Source organism: Patiria miniata, unplaced genomic scaffold (assembly GCF_015706575.1).
Source record: "Patiria miniata isolate m_02_andy unplaced genomic scaffold, ASM1570657v1 HiC_scaffold_3, whole genome shotgun sequence".
Lineage (NCBI taxonomy): Eukaryota > Metazoa > Echinodermata > Asteroidea > Valvatida > Asterinidae > Patiria > Patiria miniata.
Window position 1 is genome coordinate 16185938 of NW_024037069.1, and position 18599 is coordinate 16204536.

General features: G+C 42.5%; 2 protein-coding genes across 2 annotated transcripts in view; one reads left to right on the forward strand and one right to left on the reverse strand.

The window, feature by feature from the left end:
* The first annotated feature begins 44 nt into the window (after positions 1–44).
* Positions 45–5572, forward strand: LOC119736504 (protein argonaute 18-like). The gene is made up of 2 exons (XM_038210521.1): positions 45–109; positions 5212–5572. Exons 1-2 carry the CDS (start codon positions 45–47, stop codon positions 5570–5572), a joined length of 426 nt encoding a protein of 141 aa, XP_038066449.1.
* Positions 5573–9283: 3711 nt separating this feature from the next.
* The window catches only part of LOC119736505 (wiskott-Aldrich syndrome protein-like), a 36963-nt gene continuing 27647 nt past the window's right edge, over positions 9284–18599 (reverse strand). Inside the window, exon 5 of the mRNA XM_038210522.1 lies at positions 9284–9396. Coding sequence (XP_038066450.1) covers positions 9284–9396 — 113 coding nt within the window. The remainder of the gene's footprint in view (positions 9397–18599) is intronic.

The following is an 18599-nucleotide window of genomic DNA, read 5'->3' on the forward strand; positions in this document are numbered from 1 at the left end:
TCGAGGCACACCAGTCAAAATCCTCTAGCACCTAATCGTTATACATGTATTCCGATGGGGGTGGGGAAGGGTTGTCTATATGCGAGGACGCAGCGAGGAGGCGAGGGAGGTCAGTTCAAGACTTCTCACTATACATCTAAGTTCTTGCGATGAGTGGCCTTTCTTGAAAGGCACTTCCGGTTTCGACCGGAAGGAAGGGTCACGTGATTTTGCACTTAATACCAAAAATTACGACCCTGCAATATTATATCGATTGCCAAAAAAAAAAAATCAAATCTGTTGCAGTTGATTTTATATTGATTTTCAAAGATTAAATCTAAAAATGTTTGATTGCTTGTAATAATATGATACTTGATGACGTCATTGTGAGTCATTACTAGAAACCTCAAGAGCTATATTTACTGTGCTGTATACAGCCAAATCTTCATTATTATCTATCACGGTATATTTTCTAGCAATTTTTTAAGGTTTAAAGGTCTTTTTATTGTAACTTCCGGTCTGATGACGTAATCATTTTTTTTTTCGTGCACAGGTGTTGTCTGCATTATGGTCATCATATACATTAATTTTGAAGCGATTACCGCAAACTTCGCAACAGACTTCAAGTGAAAATGCGTTTTTGACGTTTTTTAACCTGCCGCTAGAGGGCGCTCCAACACTTCATGGCATCACCCATTATTTTTTTGAAAGGTCAATCCAGGCAGACACTTAAATCGTTAAAAGCAAGTTCATATCTTTTTCCACTTTTAAATTATTGGGCACTTCCGGTTTCGACCGGAAGGAAGGGCCACGTGATTTTACGCGCACAGGATAAAATAAAGATCATGTATTACCATGTCGATTCCATGCAAATTTCAGGTTCCGGTCTCTCACGGTTGATTTATATGGAATTTCAAAGATTAAATAAATAAATAAAGATTAAACTTTCAAGTGACGTCACGTGACCCATGATGACGTCATGATGACGTAATTGCAAAAAACACATCTGCGTGGATTGGGCATTCATGTATTGACAAATGAAGTTCATGTATGTTTCCATTTTTCCAAACAGTTCTGGAGAAGGATTTGCTGAGAATATGCTGAGAAGAAAAAAAAAAGTAAATTCTTACAAAACCAATAGGTGTTGGGCTCAAGTCTCGACACCTAAAAATAATAGTAAACTCATAGAATAACAGTAGGTTTTGGACTCATAGCCCAAAACCTAATAAACTGCTACAGATGTGATTTTGTTTTTATGACAATCGATACAATATTGCAGGGTCTTCATTTTTGGTATCAAGTGCAAAATCACGTGACCCTTCCTTCCGATCGAAACCGGAAGTGCCTTATAATTTGAAATCGATGTGAACTTGCTTTCAACGATGTGGTTTTCTGCCTAGGCTGTACTTTAAAAAAATATAACAGGTGACGTCATAAAATGCATTTTGAGTTGAGGTGCATGTTTGGAAAGTTTGCGATAATCCATGGCCCAACACGCGCACAAACCTAATGTCGCCCTGAAAACAGCGGTGTTATAACATTGATTGCATGCGGCACATGCAATGTTCATGTGTATTGTATTGTGCATGTACAAGGGAATGGGTGTTTCCCCACCACTGACATTGCGCATGTGCTATATTGTGCATTAGGCCTACCTGTCAATGGGAATTTCCCACCACTGGAAGTGTATGCTCGTCCAAAGAGGGCAGTACATAACTCTAACGGGAGTTTGAATGAAGTTGGCAGCACTCCATGGTTTTACATAGTACTTTAGTTCTAACGGGTGTTTGAATGAAGTGGGCAGCACTTCACGATTTTACATAGTACTGTAGTTCTAACGGGTGTTTGAATGAAGTGGGCAGCACTCCATGGTTTTACATAGTACTGTAGTTCTACTGAAGAATATAAATATCTGGGTGATCAGGTCCAATAAGAAGAAATCCTTTGAAATAAAGTGACACCAATAAACAGTAACAAGTAACACAATATAAGTTTGCAAGTTGTTTAATAAGAAGCATACACCAGGTCACTTGAGATGTAGTTTGCAAAACTAGTCTGTTCATGTAACTTTATTCCAGGAATAACATAAGAAAGCTTTCAAGTATTTCAAATCTGATAATGACATTAACTACACAAAACCTAATAATGACATCGTCGTAATACATTATTACAATAGATAATTAAAATGTTCTGTAAGTTCTGCGCTCTGTAATTGCTTCATTTACAGTGTTAAAGCTGTGATGTCCGTGCCTTGGCTGAACATTTCATTTCAATTGATTTGCTTCTACATATGAATAATACAGGAAAACTATTAAATGTTTTGAAGGAAAAACATGTATTACACTTTGTAATTTATTTGGTCTGAACTGTATCGGTTTTGTAAAGATTGTACTTGATAAGTTTACACTACAACAGCAAACAAGTGCAGATCCTCACTTGACTCTTTTTAAAATATGTCCTGTATAATTACTACACGTGCTATTTTTCAGCCCTCAACCCTCAAGCTCAACACCAATATCAACAATCAACATTAACATCAACAAACAATAATCAACGTCAACATCAACAAGCAACATCAACAATCTACATCAACAGCCAACATCGGCAATAAAATCAACAATCAACAATCATCAACAATCACCATCAATAACCAACATCAACAATCAAAATCAACAGTCAACAGCGACAATGAACAATGAACATCACAATTGTATGCAGATGTTTCTTAATCAAGTGTCTTGCTGAAAAGTTCACAGTCCTATCTGATAAATTTTTTTTGTCTTTTTTTTGGTCAATTTATCTGATACAAAATTATAGTCCTTTACTGTTTTATCTGGAATATAAACAAACTTATTTGAAATATAAAAACGTGATATTAGTCTTGCTACAATTCAGCAACAACGGGGCGTTTTATCGGACATGCGTACAAACCTAATGTCGCCTTGAAAACAGCGGCGTTATCATTGATTGCACGCGACACATACAATGTTCATGTATATTGTATTGTGAGTGTATAAAGGAATGGGGTTTTTCTCACCACTGACATTGCGCATGTGCCGTATTGTGCATTAGGCCTACATGTCAATGGGGATTTCCCCATTGCGCGCCAAAAGAGGCCAGTACATAACTCTAACGGGAGTTTGAGTGTAGTGGGCAGTGGGAATCGACATGGTATTACATGATTTTCATTTTATCTTGTGCGCGTAAAATCACGTAACCCTTGCGTCCGGTCGAAACCGGAAGTGCCTAATAATTTAAAAGTGGAAAAAGATATGATATTGCTTTTAACGATTTAAGTGTCTGCCTAAAGTGACCTTTCAAAAAACATATTGGGTAACGGAATGACCAACGGAAGTGCCTTATTATTTAAAATTGGCAGAAGATGCAAACTTGCTTTCAACGATGTGAGTGTCTGCCTAGGCTGTACTTCAGAAATGTATAACAGGACTGTACAAATATTTTACAGGTGACGTCATCAAATGTTAGAGCACCCTCTGGCGGCATGTTGAAAAAGTCAAACATGCATTTAAACATGCATAATTATGGTAGCAGACCAGTAAATAAACTTCTATAGACCCCAATGGTAAATGCTCCCAATTCAAAAATTCGGAGAAAATACTCACAACTCTCCAAGGTGTTCGAGACACACATCAAATTAAAGCTTATTTCATCATCTTTTTTTTCTTTTTAATTTTTTTTTGGGGGGGAGTCAACTGATGACTTTTAGAAGAAATTTCCATCTGAAGATGGTCACCCTTGAAAATAGTCCTGAAGCCCATCTCCATTTTGAAAACGATGCCTACACTCCATTGCAAAATAGAGCATTTTTAGGGTCCAAATTACATCCAAATTACACAGAACTGCAAGCTCCCAGTCCTGTGCACGGCTTCCACCTATACTTTTTACAAACCCTCAAGTTCATGGCCCACACCTTGCTCAAATACTGAAGATTTTGAGGGCATGCAAATCGTGATTTGGCCGGCGTAGGCAATTTCGGACCGATTTACTGGTCTGCACCCATATTTTGAGTTGATATGTGTCGCAAAGCTTCTTTAAAGGGAATATACATCATTTGCTTTTGCTGTAATTTTCAGAAATGGATGGAATTGGGGGGTTGGAAATATATAGCAAATATAGTTACACTGACTTTTTTGAGGTTTTGGGTTCGAAAATGCTATAAAAACCAAGAAAAACAATCATTTTCCTGTAGTCTGGTTCCCTGACTCCATTTTAGAATAAACAGAGCAGTTTACATATATTGGGGAATTGTAAGGTCAGGGAACCAGTCTAGCTGGCTTGTACCCGTTCATAAGTGTGTAATCGATTGCAAACAAGTGCGATGGTCAACTGGGGCCAGTATTTGGGAAAAAAGCCAGTTTTTTCCAACGCTGATCGCCGATCAGCGTTGGAAATTGATACAAAAATACCAGTTTTCTTGAAAATGACAGTATACCAGGTGCCATGATTTTACAGGATGCTTTACACTGTCATTCACTAACAGTCCAGCAAGGTATTTCAAAATGATTTGGTAGTTTTATTTTTTGATGTTTGCAAATGTTGTATTTTCCCTTTAATAGCATCTTCAAACTGATTGATGACTTCCACGATTTGCTTGTCCTGGATTTGGCTTTCATCTAGACCGAGTTTTTTCAACCAGTTCTGGAGGTCTTGGTCCACCACTTTATCCTGGGGGTCAAAAATTCATAGGAACATTCACTAACGTTTGTTCTAGACCCATTAACCTTTTTGAAGTATGGCAGGCGTCACCGCCTTCTAAATATCTTTTTCGGGGCTAAGCCTATAAGAATCTATCTGCCAAGTTCGGTGCTTTGGACCTGTCGAAGCATTCAATTTCTGTATAATATGCAGCTAATAAACACTGGAGAACCAAATATACTAATAATATTGAAAGACAGCTTTAATAAACGAGCGTTATAGAAGCTCTTTCAGCAACAGTGAGTGTAAGCCTTATGATTGACGATGTATGTGAGCAATATAATTGTTTAATCATTTAACCAACCATGATAACACAGATTCTGAATTTCATGTTACACCTGAAGGCATGTCATTGTTCCTCTGATGTGATGGACATAACTATTATGCACTTTTGTTATTTTTTTGTTTTGTCATTGTCTTGGAACAACAACTGACTTTATGAAAGGCAAGGGTATATTGATAAAACCGGATTTTTCGTACCTTTTTTAGAGCTTTTCCTCCCCTAATCTGATCCAGAAAACGTTCTCTGCGGGCTGGGGCTGTCTGTCCTCCCACTCTGATAGGGGGAGGGGGCGGAGCGGCTCCAACAGCCCATCCGAATTGGGGTGGGGGTGGAGGACCCAGGGCTGCCAATCCTGCCATTGGCCAGGAGAGCATGCTGGGTGGGGCCATAGAGGGGGGCGTCAGGGGCAGAGCGTGCGAGGGTGGGGGTGGGGGTGGTGCCCCACGGCGGGATGAGGGTGGGAGATTAAGTGCAGGACGACGGTTTGGGAGAGGTGGTGGGATAGCAAGACATTTGCGTGGTGGGACAGGCGGAGCAGCAGAGCCAGGAGACGGGGGCGGGGGAGGAGGGGCAGGCATTCTTGACCTCCCTTGAGGAATAGGAAAAACAAAAGAAATAATTAACCATAGAAGATTTGAGGTCTACAAGAAAAGTTACACATGTAAGGTTCCTATTGTTATAAGTAACTTAAAGCAAGGCCATAAAAATACGTTACTATACAGGAGCACAGGTCTGCATTTATAAAAAGGGGCAGCACCATTCCAAACCTTTTGAATCATCTCACAGAATTTAGTAAACATTTCAGAGCATCCAGTGCAATGTGAATAATAGTACACACTGATTTGAGAAAACCAGAAACCTGCCTCACACTCGACCATTGTATTTAACAGTGAAGTGGGGTTAAATGCCATCTTAGCTAAATAGAAAATTGTTTAGATTATTTTCAAGGGAAAGTAGTTTCCCTTGGTTCAGCCTTAAAGTCAACATTTTGTGCTATACCATAAACTTTCTGAAGTTGTTTGAAAACTCAGACTTTATGCATCTACTTACGAGCCAATTTTTTTTAACAGCATTTATTCCTCCATGTTCATCTACAAACTGATTGATGACTTCCACGTTTTTCTGGATTTCGCTTTCATTCCTGCCGAGGGTTTCCAACCAGTCCTGGAGGGCTGGGTCCATCACATTATACTGGGGGTCAAAAATTCAAAGGAACATTCACTAACGTTTGTTCTAGACCCATTAACCTTTTTGAAGTATGGCAGGCGTCACCCCCTTCTAAATATCTTTTTCGGGGCTAGGCCTATAAGAATCTATCTGCCAAATTCGGTGCTTTGGACCAGTCGTTCACGATCTTGTCAAAAATGTGATCTAGCCACTTGACTCGAAGCACTTACCCAATTTTGTTGTTCCTTTAGTTATATTTTCAATGTAACTGGGTTGAAATTGGGTATTCAATTCGTATGGCTATATGGCGGAACACTGTGGACACATCACAATTTGAAACGACCCTGTGTGATGTCACAATTCTTTTGCATATAGAATCAAAGCCAAGCCGAGTAGGGTGCACTCTCTAGACCGGGTGAGCCAACAACCTGTGCAGCTCAGGCGCGGTTCTAGAACCAATATTTTTTGGGGGCTAGCACGGTGGATCCAGAATTTTTTTCAGGGAGGCGTGCTGAAATGTTGACCGGTTATTTTTTTTCCAGACACTTAGGCCTCCGAAAATCAATAGGTGGGGGGGGGGGGGGGGGGGGGGGGGAGACAGTGATAGGAATGCCCAAAACAAACTTGACCTTTTTTTCGTTTTGGCGGCAAAATAAAAGATCTAAAAGTCAATTCAAATTCCAATTAAAAAATATCACAAATATAAAACAAGAAACTCAAGTCCTACTTACATCCAAACCCTTTTCCGAGGCCGATCCACAATGGGCGTCATGACTCAAGAGAAAAAGAAGTAATATATACATCTAAAAATATTTTGTCGGATTTGTGATTTACATTTGAAATAATCTTACAATTTTATGGAAAATGTTATCAAACACTTATCTTGAAATTGCATGTTTATGTCACAGATTTGGGCATTTGTGCACTGGTTTGAGCATGTGACTGCACATACATGAAGTGTCTATGCATGAGCACCAGGCACACACTGGCAATGTGTTAGATGGTCCAACTTAAAGCCTGGTGTCCATATCGAAATTAAGCTTACGCAGACTGCGCAGACAATACGCGGAACCGTCGGCACCGATTGTCTGCCAGGTACACTCTCAAAAAGATGCGTAAAAAATAATTAGGTAAAAATGTCATGTAAAATAATACACAATTTCGATAAAATTCGCCGGAGAAAAGGACCTCGAAAACATGTAAATTGTAAAATACATATTGAATAAGTAAAGCAGTCAGTTTACCTTAATTATGTACAAACGTACTGCAATTAGGTTAAACGTACTAAAAAACCAAGGTAAAAACGTACACGCGGTGACGCGATGCAGCTAGCACAGCACAGCATAAGGGCCCTGTCACACTTCTGTGTATCCTAATTCCTTATGAGTTGCGCATTGACTTTTTTTCATACGCAGTCGTACGCACAATACGCACCTCATATGCATCTCTATCGTTTTATGTAAGTTTTATGTACGCAGGCATACGCATGGTACGGCCCAGTACGCTGGATAGTTTTGGGCATGCACAAAACTACACTGCGTACGCTGTTACGCAGGTCATAAGTTATAAGTACGCAGCGCATCGGTCCCGCATCGGTCGAGCGCGGTACGAGTACGCTATGTGTTCGTGAGGGATAAGCCGTTCATACGCGAAAATACGCTGACCTCCTATATTGGACGTATACATAGCGACGTATTGCACGAATTAGTACCGCTCGTCGTGCGAGCGGGCAGCGCATTGTACTTATTCGTAACTTATGAGAAACGCACCAATGGCGAACTTGCGCACTGCATACGCAACTCATACGCATCTCATACGAAGTGGATGCGCTGAATTCGTTACTTGTTCGCTAGATGTGCGTCGCACATATGTCAAAGCAATCAAAAAATGTCGACGTTTTTGATCGTACGGCTGCGTATTGAACATTGTTGATAAGGAACTCATAAGGAATTGGGATACGCAAAAGTGTGACAGGGGCTTTAGTGAAGATGGAGTACACCGTGATGTCTGTAACAACGAGGGGATATACCGCAGCTAATTTTGGTCGTTGAAGGTAACATTTTTCTGAAGCTCTTGTGATTGTTATACCGCCTGGACACTTTGTGCGATAAAATCCCCAGGATATTCTTAATATTAGTAGTGTTTAACCCGGCCACTGCGCGTATTATACAACTCGCACGTGAACCAACATGCCGCGAGACAACTCGTACATGTCGTACGCGGACCAACTCGTACGACAGCCCACTCGTATGCCAGCCAATCTAAAGAACTTGAACGATACCCCGTTCCCATGACATAGTCAAGAATCGCCGACCACATATAATTTTGTATACGAGTTTAGTTCTCTGTACGAGTTGGACCGCGTACGAATTTGTCCAAGTACGAGTTGTCCTGTGTACGAGTTGGTCGCGTACGAGATGTGGGCTATGAGTTATGCATCCTGTACTGTTGTTTCTTATCTTGCAAAGTGTCCAAGAACTGCTATGGATTGGAGGCGGTATGACAATCACAAAGAGCTGGAGGAAAATGTTATCTCAAAGACCGACAATGGCTGTTGTCACAGACGTCATGGTTCCTGCAACTTAGCTATATGCTGTGATATGCTGCACAGTTCGGGAATGAAAATGAAACAGGTCGTGTTTTGATGGGCTTCCATTCTACATTATCATGTACAATTGTGTTTTCGTTATAAAACACAATTGTACATGATACTATGGTATTGTTTCACCTGAAAGTTATGCAAAGTTTACTTAATTGTCTTTTACCTAATAAATGTGTAAATATATTTACACATACATCAGGTAAACTTTTACACAACTGTCAAGAAAACTTTTACCCAACACGCATTATGTAACTATTTACACAATTACAAGCGAGTTCGTATAGTACATATAAAACATGGTTGAATTTTACACAACTTGTGCATTTTTTTCTGAGAGTGTAGTTTGCGTCTGTCTGAGTTGTCGGTGGCACCTTCGGATAAAATGTTTCCATATGTCTACGTGGCAGCTTGGGTCCTGTTTGCGTTTCACAGTGCATTTCTTAGGTCGATATGGAACTAGGCTCACTCTCCCTTTCTAACCGTTCACGGGGCACTTCTGCACATAATCGATAAATTCTATCAGTTGGCAAAGCCACTTACGTTTTCGTCTTCCCTTTTTCTTTCTTATCTTCCTTCTTACTGGTGGCGGTGTTGGTGGTGGTGGTGGTGGCGGTGGTGGTGTTAATTGTCGGAGATGGCTGGATGTTAACTGCACAAAAGATTGAATCAAATTGCGAGGAAGTGAATTCAACAATCGCAACATGGTTTCTGGCTGTGGGGTGGCGTTTCAAACCGACCCACGCAATGACATCACATACGTTATGGGTCCACGGTCTCAGAACTTCAGACAATGCAGTTATTAAGGAATAATTATTGTTGTACATGTACAACCTTTTGTAATTGTACCGATGGAACTATGAATGAGGATATATCAGCGAGGAACCCCACTGGTAACATAATTACAAATGATAGCAAATTTGGGCTTTCGGTCCTGATTGGTCGATCCATGGTAACAACAGTGTAATACAGGTGTGGGTGAGTAATAAAAAAAACACTGCGGAACCCAAACCCAAAGACATTTATTTCATATTTAAACAAATGTGTAGCATCAAAAATAATTATGACTGGTAAGCCAATTTCATAAACTACTTTTAAATGAAGAAATTACTTCAATTGCTCAATCAACTTATATCACTATTTAAACAAAATGACCCTAACATCTGATTCGTCCCAAAAATATGCAATTTCAAGAATTGTCGTTAAAATTGTCTTCAAGCATCACAGGCCATTAATCTCAGTTCAAAAGTTAAAAGTATTCAACACAGTCCTATTGAAGGCCCGTCTTTAAAAAAAGAGAGAAGTGGATTATATAAATCCTATTGTTAGTCAAAGCAGGGTTGTTAATAAAGATATTAATGTACTACAGTTGTTCAAACAAGTATTCTGTGTCATTTTCTTTGTTGTTCCAAACAGTCAGAACAATAAATATCTTTTGTTGACGAAACTGATTTAATTAAGGGTTACTTCGTTTAGATAGTGATAAAATGTTAACGTGTATATAGAACACTTTGGCGTCCACGTCATAACCATTTTTGGCACTACATATTTTTTTTCTAAAACATGAAATATATTTCTTTGGGTTTGGGTTGACTCACAATGTCTTATCCAATAGTCCATATTGCACTACGATTCTACATCAGTAGTTATCTGTATTAAACGAGTATAATCTGAGGAAATGCTCGTGGTCTGAAGTCCATCCTTAAGGTGCGTATTGCGTAGTTCTCTTGGGCAAGGTACCTAGTCACTCATTGCTTCTCCCCAACCATGAGTTATAATTAGGAACTATAAATCTTGTGATATTTGTCAGTCTGCTTTGCTATGAAATGGTAGCATCCAGCTCTAAACTCCCCAATGAGCTGAGTTTTGAAAGTCCAGAACATGAACCTTAATTAGTCTCAAATTTACCCCTGCGCAGGCAACATATCAAAAAGTGTAGTCTCTTTTGCTTAATTATTTGTCAACTACTCCAACATTGTTTTGTTGGTTAAATATTTGACAAGTTCTTCATTCAAACATAGCCAAATAAAGTAGTGAGAGCCCTTTTAACTAGAGTTGAACTATTGGCCCTGAAAATCGCAGCCAAACCTAAGCCTTCTGACAAAACCACGATTGTGTAATGAATCCTTGAAGTGAATCTAGCCAGCCGCTCGCAGTGCATGGATAATCAGGACAACGACATGTCAGCAAGCTCAAGAAATGGCTGTTTTGAAGTCTTCTGAACATTTTACAACCTAAATTTGATAGACAGAAAATAGTTGTGTTTTTTGATCCATTTATAACATGCAGTAGCCTACAGGGTGGTTAAAAAAAAATGACACCCACATTTTGACAGCAATTTTCACCTATTTTTAAAAATTATTTGTAACTGTTGATTAGTAGCTATTAAAGTACTGGCCTTTAAGCAGATGTGACGAAAAAATGTGCATTTGCACATTTTGTCGTTGAGCTTTGCTAATTTGAACATTTCATGTGCGAAACCTGTTGTCCACGGAGGTGTCGTTTCCTTCGCTTGACCGAGCTCAGCTATCGGAGCTTTATTTGAAAGGGCATGACATTTTGATTGTTATGTTATGTAATGTTATGCAACAATGAAGTTAAGCGGACAGCTCATTGAGTAGATTTTTTAACACTGACATGAATAATTGGGCAGCTTCAACAAAAGTTACCAGGGCAAAATATATTCTGGTGGGAAGGTTTTTAATTTCTATGAACTACGAAAACGTCCAATTTACATAGAATAATCAGTGGACAAGACTGATTTTGGTGACTTGTATTCAAATTAGCATAATATCACTATTTTTGCGAATTTTACTAAGCTTTTTTTCAACACGCATGGTTAAAGGCCTATACTTTACTACTATGTGAACAAAATATTTAAAATAAGTTTATTAAGTATAGGTGAAAATTGCTGTCAAAAATAGGTGTCCTTTTTTTAACCACCCTGTACAAACTCCTGAAACTTGCTTTGCAAATGCCATACTAACATTGTCATGTCATTCTTTTGTCACATAGGTAAATCAATGTAGTTACGCCCTTAGAGCGTTTGGCCACGGATTCCTGAGCTCCAGTACAAAATGCACTGAGCGGACTTGCCTAAATTGGTTAGACGCGTGATAACGGGCATTAATACCCGCTGGCGCGTGCCATCGTGTTGGGTTTTTGCATGACATCTAAAACGAAAATATTCATACAACTGTAAGTAAAACTACTTCCTATTTAAGATATAATTGTCCCAAATTATTTAAAAAAAACCCCAAATACTTCAGGATAAAACAGATGGTATTGTGCAGTTTTTGTCGTCATAGATGAAGTATTTACCCGGGAAATAAACGTCAAATTTCGAGGAGAACACCGTTTACCCAAATTTCGTTTTTATTAAGGCTTTTTTTTTATTAAAAAGAGATAGTTTTAGAGAGATAGGATGCCGAACCGATGAAACAAAAGCGACTTTTCCTTGTTCATCTTAAAGCTAAAGATATTGTGCTCGGCATTACCATGGTTATGTAGTTATCACTTATCAGAATTCAGTAATAAAGACCAAAAACGTAGACTCATGAATATTCAAATACATAATTCGCTGGCTTGACAGACTTCGAGGCCAGATCGGCCGAAGAGCCTTGCAAATCTGAAAGCCACCGCGCGAAGTGGTCTTTGTTGAAAAGTATTCATGGTATTTGCCACCAGTACAGGCCGTTATCTAGCCTTTAGTCAAGTCCCACGCGCCTATACCCAGACCATCCGGACACGTAACGCACCCTGGATGCTGGCACGTAAAAAAGACTAGCACGAGCGGCAAAGCCGCGAGGGCCTTTACTATCGCGTTGAACTAATCACTTATTCATTTATTCACGTAATATAAATCAAGCAATATAAACCAGTCATCTAACGGTGGTTTGCGGTTACCAGCAACAGCACACGCGCCATGGCTATCTGGCGCAAGACGACGGCTGCATGATTTACGTTAGTAATTCTGCATTTTGATTGGTCAATTCACAACGGGTAATGCATTATGCATGTCTACCAAATCGGTAGACAAAATGTAAGGGAAAACATAAGCGTTCTCCACGAGATGGTTAAGGCCCTCGCGGCTTCGCCGCTCGTCCTAGTCTTTTTACGTGTCAGCATCCGGGGTGCGTCACGTGTCAGGGCAGGCGCGTGGGACTTGACTAAAGGCTATACTAGCCGTTATCACGCGTCTAACAAGGAGTTGGGCGAGTCGTTAATCCTTGTGTGTAGGATCCGTGGTTTGGCATTGGATACTCACTTTGTGTTGGCACCGGAGGGACAACATTGGACCGATTCCGGGCTGCTCCTAGAACGCGGCGTGTGCGCTCTAAAATTGACAACATATATCTTGCATTTTACTGAATGACTTAAATTTATTTAGTATTATACAAATAGGTACTGCTTCGAGTGATATAGTAAAACTAACCGCCCGAGATGGGAAAATAGAATGCTCCAAGGATCACTGAGATAGGCTGGTTTTACTATACCCCGAGTTTAACAAGTCAAATGTTTGTTTTTATAACACACCTTTTTCTGGCTCTTTATCAAATGACCTATGCTCGTGTCTCTTCGTGAAAACGCAAAATGCACTAACTCAGATCTCTGCCCCTTGCATTATTAATGTAATTAAGAAATTAATGATGAAGCATGTCAAAATGGTTAAGTACGCTGTTTTACAGCGAAATAGTGGGACAAAAACCTCGAAATCGGAAACAAATGGCCATATTTGGGGATTATTTGACAATGTGTGGCTCTTCATCAAAACGGTTGCGTAGTGACCTCATTGCCAGTCTTTTATGTGTATCATAACATCTGATCACTCAAAGACTCTACTTGATTCTACGTCACCTCCATTACGTAACTCCGAGACCATATGAGATAGCGCTTGAAACCCAGCTGAGGATCAGACGGACGTAATTGTTCCAGCGCGAATTTCAATTGTAAACTTAGCACACGCTGCGTAACATACCATGACTGATGTATTTTCTTAAAAAGTAGAAGCACGCTTGACAGGTGTAGACTGTAGAGAGGGTATTAGAATAACAAAAGGTTTTAGAATTGGAAGCCTATAAGTAGTAGGTTTGAATGTGTTCGTGTCACTCACGCTTTTCGCACGCTACTGCGCAGTCGGGTCATACAAAATTTTATAAAATGAACATTAATGAGAAAATGTTTTTCATTTGTAGTTTTAAACAGAAGATAATTCTGATGAGCTTTATCTTCCTAACACTTACCGAGAAGAGACGTAGGTTTTACAAAACCATTAATTAATTAGATGAGAAATGGTAAGTAATTGCAACCTGAAGTTATTAGGTGAGTATAGGAGGGTTATCGTTGGTAATGGAGGCGCCCCTTCGATCGAGTCATCTGCACGCTGAGTTATATCGGCCCTGTGCTGCTGCGGTAAAGCGAAGTTCCTAAATACAAAGATAATTGTTGTAATTTTTTAACAAGTTCCTTTTCAGGTGCGCGTGTACAGGCGCCTCGGAAAATAATTTATTCGCGTTAAGCATCGCGTTTTAGAGAATAAGGCCTATGTCGACAGCGTGTTGGAGTTGGATACCTTGTCTGCTATGTCAGAATTTTCTCCGCATTCCACACCTACTAGAGGTGAGAGAAGCCAACCTACTGTGGAGAAATCTCCGGACAGTCACCCAGTGCCACCCGCTGTTCTTCTTCTTCTCTCGTATGCTACCATCGTCTCTTCATCACACCTGCAACTTGGTGGAGAAAAGCCATGTCTTTGTGTCATCGTCCAGGGTGATAATGCCATGTTTGCCGTGGGGTGGCCGGTGCTGTGGACAGGATTCGATGATATGGTCAACTGACTGCTCTGGGTAGCCACAGTCGCATTCAGCAGAGTCCCTGAGCCCCCAGCCTTTCAAAGTCACGGCGAAGCGGCCTACGCCAGCTCTGAGGCGGTTCAGCATGGTCCATTGTTTGCGCGGCAGGTCTTCGCCGAGCGGTTAGCCTGGCTCGTCCACGAAACATGCAGCCTGGAATGGTCTGCTGCTTGCCACTCTTCTCTCCAGCGCCGTTTGAGCCACAGCCTTTTGGAAATGTCAGGTGGTACGGAGCACAGAAGCTGGTGGGCATGCTCCTTGAAAGGACGTCGTGACTTTAGGGCGCGGTGTGGGATCTCTGTGGCAGTTTTGTGGAGGAGATGGTTGTCGTCATTGGTGGCCTTAGGCGACAGTGCCAGGTCGGCGGCTTTTCGACGTAGAGATGGTGGGGCAATGCCTGCGATGATCGGCAGTTGGCAGCCGGAGACCGTGCGCAAGGCGTTGTTGAGTGTAATGTCCAGCTTCTTGGTGTGGGTGCTCCTACACCAGACTGGGGCGCAATACTCAGCGGCGGAGAAGACCAGCGCTTGGGTGGAGATGCGCAGTGTCTTAGTCGATACACCCCACGTTGTGCCAGCTAACCGTCGTATGAGGGCAACGCGGGCTGATGTCTTTGCTGACACATTTCCCAGGTGTTGGCGGTACGTCAGGGTGCGATCAAGCTTGACCCCTAGGTATGTCGGAGCGGCCTGGAACTGGTGTCTGTTGTTGTTGACGATGATGTTGAGCTCACGGCTTGCCTATCTGTTGTTGAGATGGAATGCGGAGGACATGGTTTTGGCAACAGATAGCTTCAAGCGCCAGTTCGACAGATACGTGGACAAGGTGTCCATGTCGGCCGTGAGCCCCGATTCGATTGTCTCCCAGCACTTGTCGGTGAACATGATGGTAAGGTCGTCTGCATATCCATACTTGCTCGACAGAATGTCTGGGAGGTCGTGGATGTAGATATTAAACAACATCGGGGCTAGTACCGAGCCTTAGGGGACACCTTTCTTGAGTCTTCTCAGCCTGATGTGTTGGCCATCGCTGGTGTGGAGGGTGAAGCTGCAGTTGCTCAGCATCTCCATGATGAAGCCCACCATTTGTCGGTCCGGAATCGTCTGTAGGAGCTTCAGATGGAGTCCGCGGAGCCAAACTGTGTCGTACGCCGCCGTTAGATCGAGGAGGACGACGCCCGCCTTCTCACCTTTCTGGAAGGTGTCCTCGATATCCTGAGGGAGAAGGGTCACCTGGTCTACCGTGGACTTCCCGCGGCGGAAACCGCCTTTCTCCTTTGTCAGTATTGGGTCGATCACCGGAGTGAGGCGTGCATGCAGGAGGCGTTCCATGATCTTGTACGGCACGCACAGAACAGCCATTGACCGGTATCTCTTTGGGTCATCCATCGGCTTGTTCGGCTTCGGGAGGGCGATGACCTTTGCGCGGCGCCAGATCTTTGGGAGCTTGGAGGAGCGGTAGCAGACAGAGCAGAAGGATCTTAGCCACTCAGTAGCTTGGCTGCCCTGATGTAGAATGAACTCTGGGTGGATGTTGTCGATTCCGGCTGCTTTGTTTGGCTACAGATGTTTGAAAGCCGACACCATCTCGTCGTTGGTGAAGTCTCCCGAGAGGTTGCAGTCGGCGCAGGGGGCCCTCCGTAGGTCGTTCACCTCGCCGGTGATCTTCCTGGTGAAGGCCTTGTCTGCGTTGAGGAACCTGCCATTGCTGATGAGCTGTGCTGCGATGGCGTCTGCAGTGATGGGGCATAGTTTTGGTTTGGTTCCCTGGCCAGTCAGCTTGTTGATGGTCTGCCACGCTCGTCGGCTGGAGTGGGTAAAGTCGATTGACTCGACGGTCTCTGTCCACCTTTCTCTCCGTTTGGTGTTCAGCCGGTTAAGGAGATCTGTGGCGGCTGTAGCCCTCTCAACGTTGCTCTTGGCTTCATTGTGAGCGCGCAGAAGGTCTTCACATGGCGGCGTCTTGGAGCACCTTGCGGTAGGCCTCATATGAATCGTCGATGTTGGTGGCGGTGACAATGGCAGGGCTTCGGCAGCGGTGTTGACATCTCGTGTGAAGTTTGCCCAGTTCGCCTTGCGGAAGTTCCACCTCCGGACTGGTTTTCCCTCCGTCGACTGGATCAGTGATGGTGTTGTGATTAGTGACAAGCGATGTTGTGAGCGAGGGAATCGGTCCAAGATGCGCCGAAGTGGCAGTGGTTCTTGCCCAGAAACTTTGGCGAAGGCCAGGTCTGGGTTGGACTTGGTGTTCCAGCGCCTGGAGATGAACGAGTGGGGCTCCTTTGGGTCGAAGAGGAGCACTGCGTCGGCTGAGGAGGACCAATCTGCCAGAAACTCGCCGTCTTTGTCGATTGTCTTATACCCCCAGTCGGTGTGCCAGCTGTTAAAATCGCCGGCATACAGGGCTGAAACAGGGATGTCTGGCAGTGAGCCTTGATCTAGTCGGCTCGGTGGTGGCTTGTAGACGTTCACCACATTGGTCTCCTGCACCTTGGTGGCGATCCACTCGGTTTCGGCATCATCTGCGCATTGGCCTGCCGGTGACCAGGAGGCGCCATCTTAAACAAGTGTTGCCAGGCCGTGATGTTTGCTCTTGGTGTGGCCGGCTAGCGTAAACCCGGGGAGATTAAGGATGGCATCGTTCTTCTTGTGTGTTTCCTGGAGTAGGACGACAGTTGCCTTGTTCTTGGTGGCAATCTGTTCAAGGACGTCGAGCTTGGCGATGGTGAGCCCTTCGACGTTGACTTGCAGGATTGCGAGGCTTTCGACGGATAGGTCCGCCCGTACTGAAAAGGACGCGTGCTGCCTCGGATGTTGAGGTCGCTGGGAGCGGGGTGAAGACATTAGTTTCGCTGAAACAGCTACTAGTAGAGGAGGCCGACCCACTGTTAAACAACAAGGTGGTAAAGGCAAAGGCAAGGGTACTGCAAAAGGTAAAAAACCTGCACCTAAAAGGACTCGAGGATCGCGGGCAAATGCCTCAGATTCATTATCTACTCAGCAAGGCGATAATTCGCTTAATAATGCTGAGATGTGGCAGAATTTTAATGATTCCTTTATGGCTAACATGCAACAAGGCTTTTCCCAAATAGCGGGTGCTATGACAGCTCATATTGCGGGGTTAAATAACCCAAAACGCAAAGCTAAAACCGAAAGCGGTAATCATGTGGGGAAAAAAGTAAAATTGCAGGAAAGTAGTGCTAAGAAAATTCTGACGCACAATTTGATGATTTAATGATTTCTGCCAATGAATCATCAGATGAAACTGATTTTCTAGGGGACATTCAGCAGGAGTATGAGGCTGAGGACAACACTGGGCCAAAAGTTAAGGACAAACTGGCAACACTAGTGGACAGAATTTTGAAATCAAAAGTTTCTGATGAAAAACTAACAACAAAGCAGAACTCATATCCTCGCCCACAAAATTGTGAAAATATCACAAAAACTGTTGTTAACCCAGAAATCTGCTCGCAACTAAAACCCAGTACAAGATCAATGGACATCAAATGTCAAAAGGTGCAAGGATTACTGATAACATCCTTTGTACCACTTGTACAGCTAACTGACAAATCCTTGACTAAAGAAAATTCTAAGGAAGAGATTAAACTTGCAATTGATGCAATGACATTTGTAGCACATGTCAATTTTGAGTTGAATAATCGCCGAAGAGAATTGATTAAGCCAGATCTGAATTCTCAGTACAGGCAATTATGCACCCAAAGCATTCCCCAAACCAAACAACTGTTCGGCGATGACTTGCCCAAGAAGGTGCAAGACATCAGTGCAACTAACAAAGTTGGAAATAAAATTGGAAGATTGAATGCACAACATGGCTTCAACAAAGCAGCATCTACATGGCCGACCCGTAGAGGGCAATATTCTCACTACTTTGCTGCAGGACGTGGCTCCTCGTCAAAATAGTGGCGTGACAGCAGCCATTACAATGCAAATTACCAAAGGGGCAACTTCTCATCCCGACGAGGCAAGAAAGGCCAAGGATACCG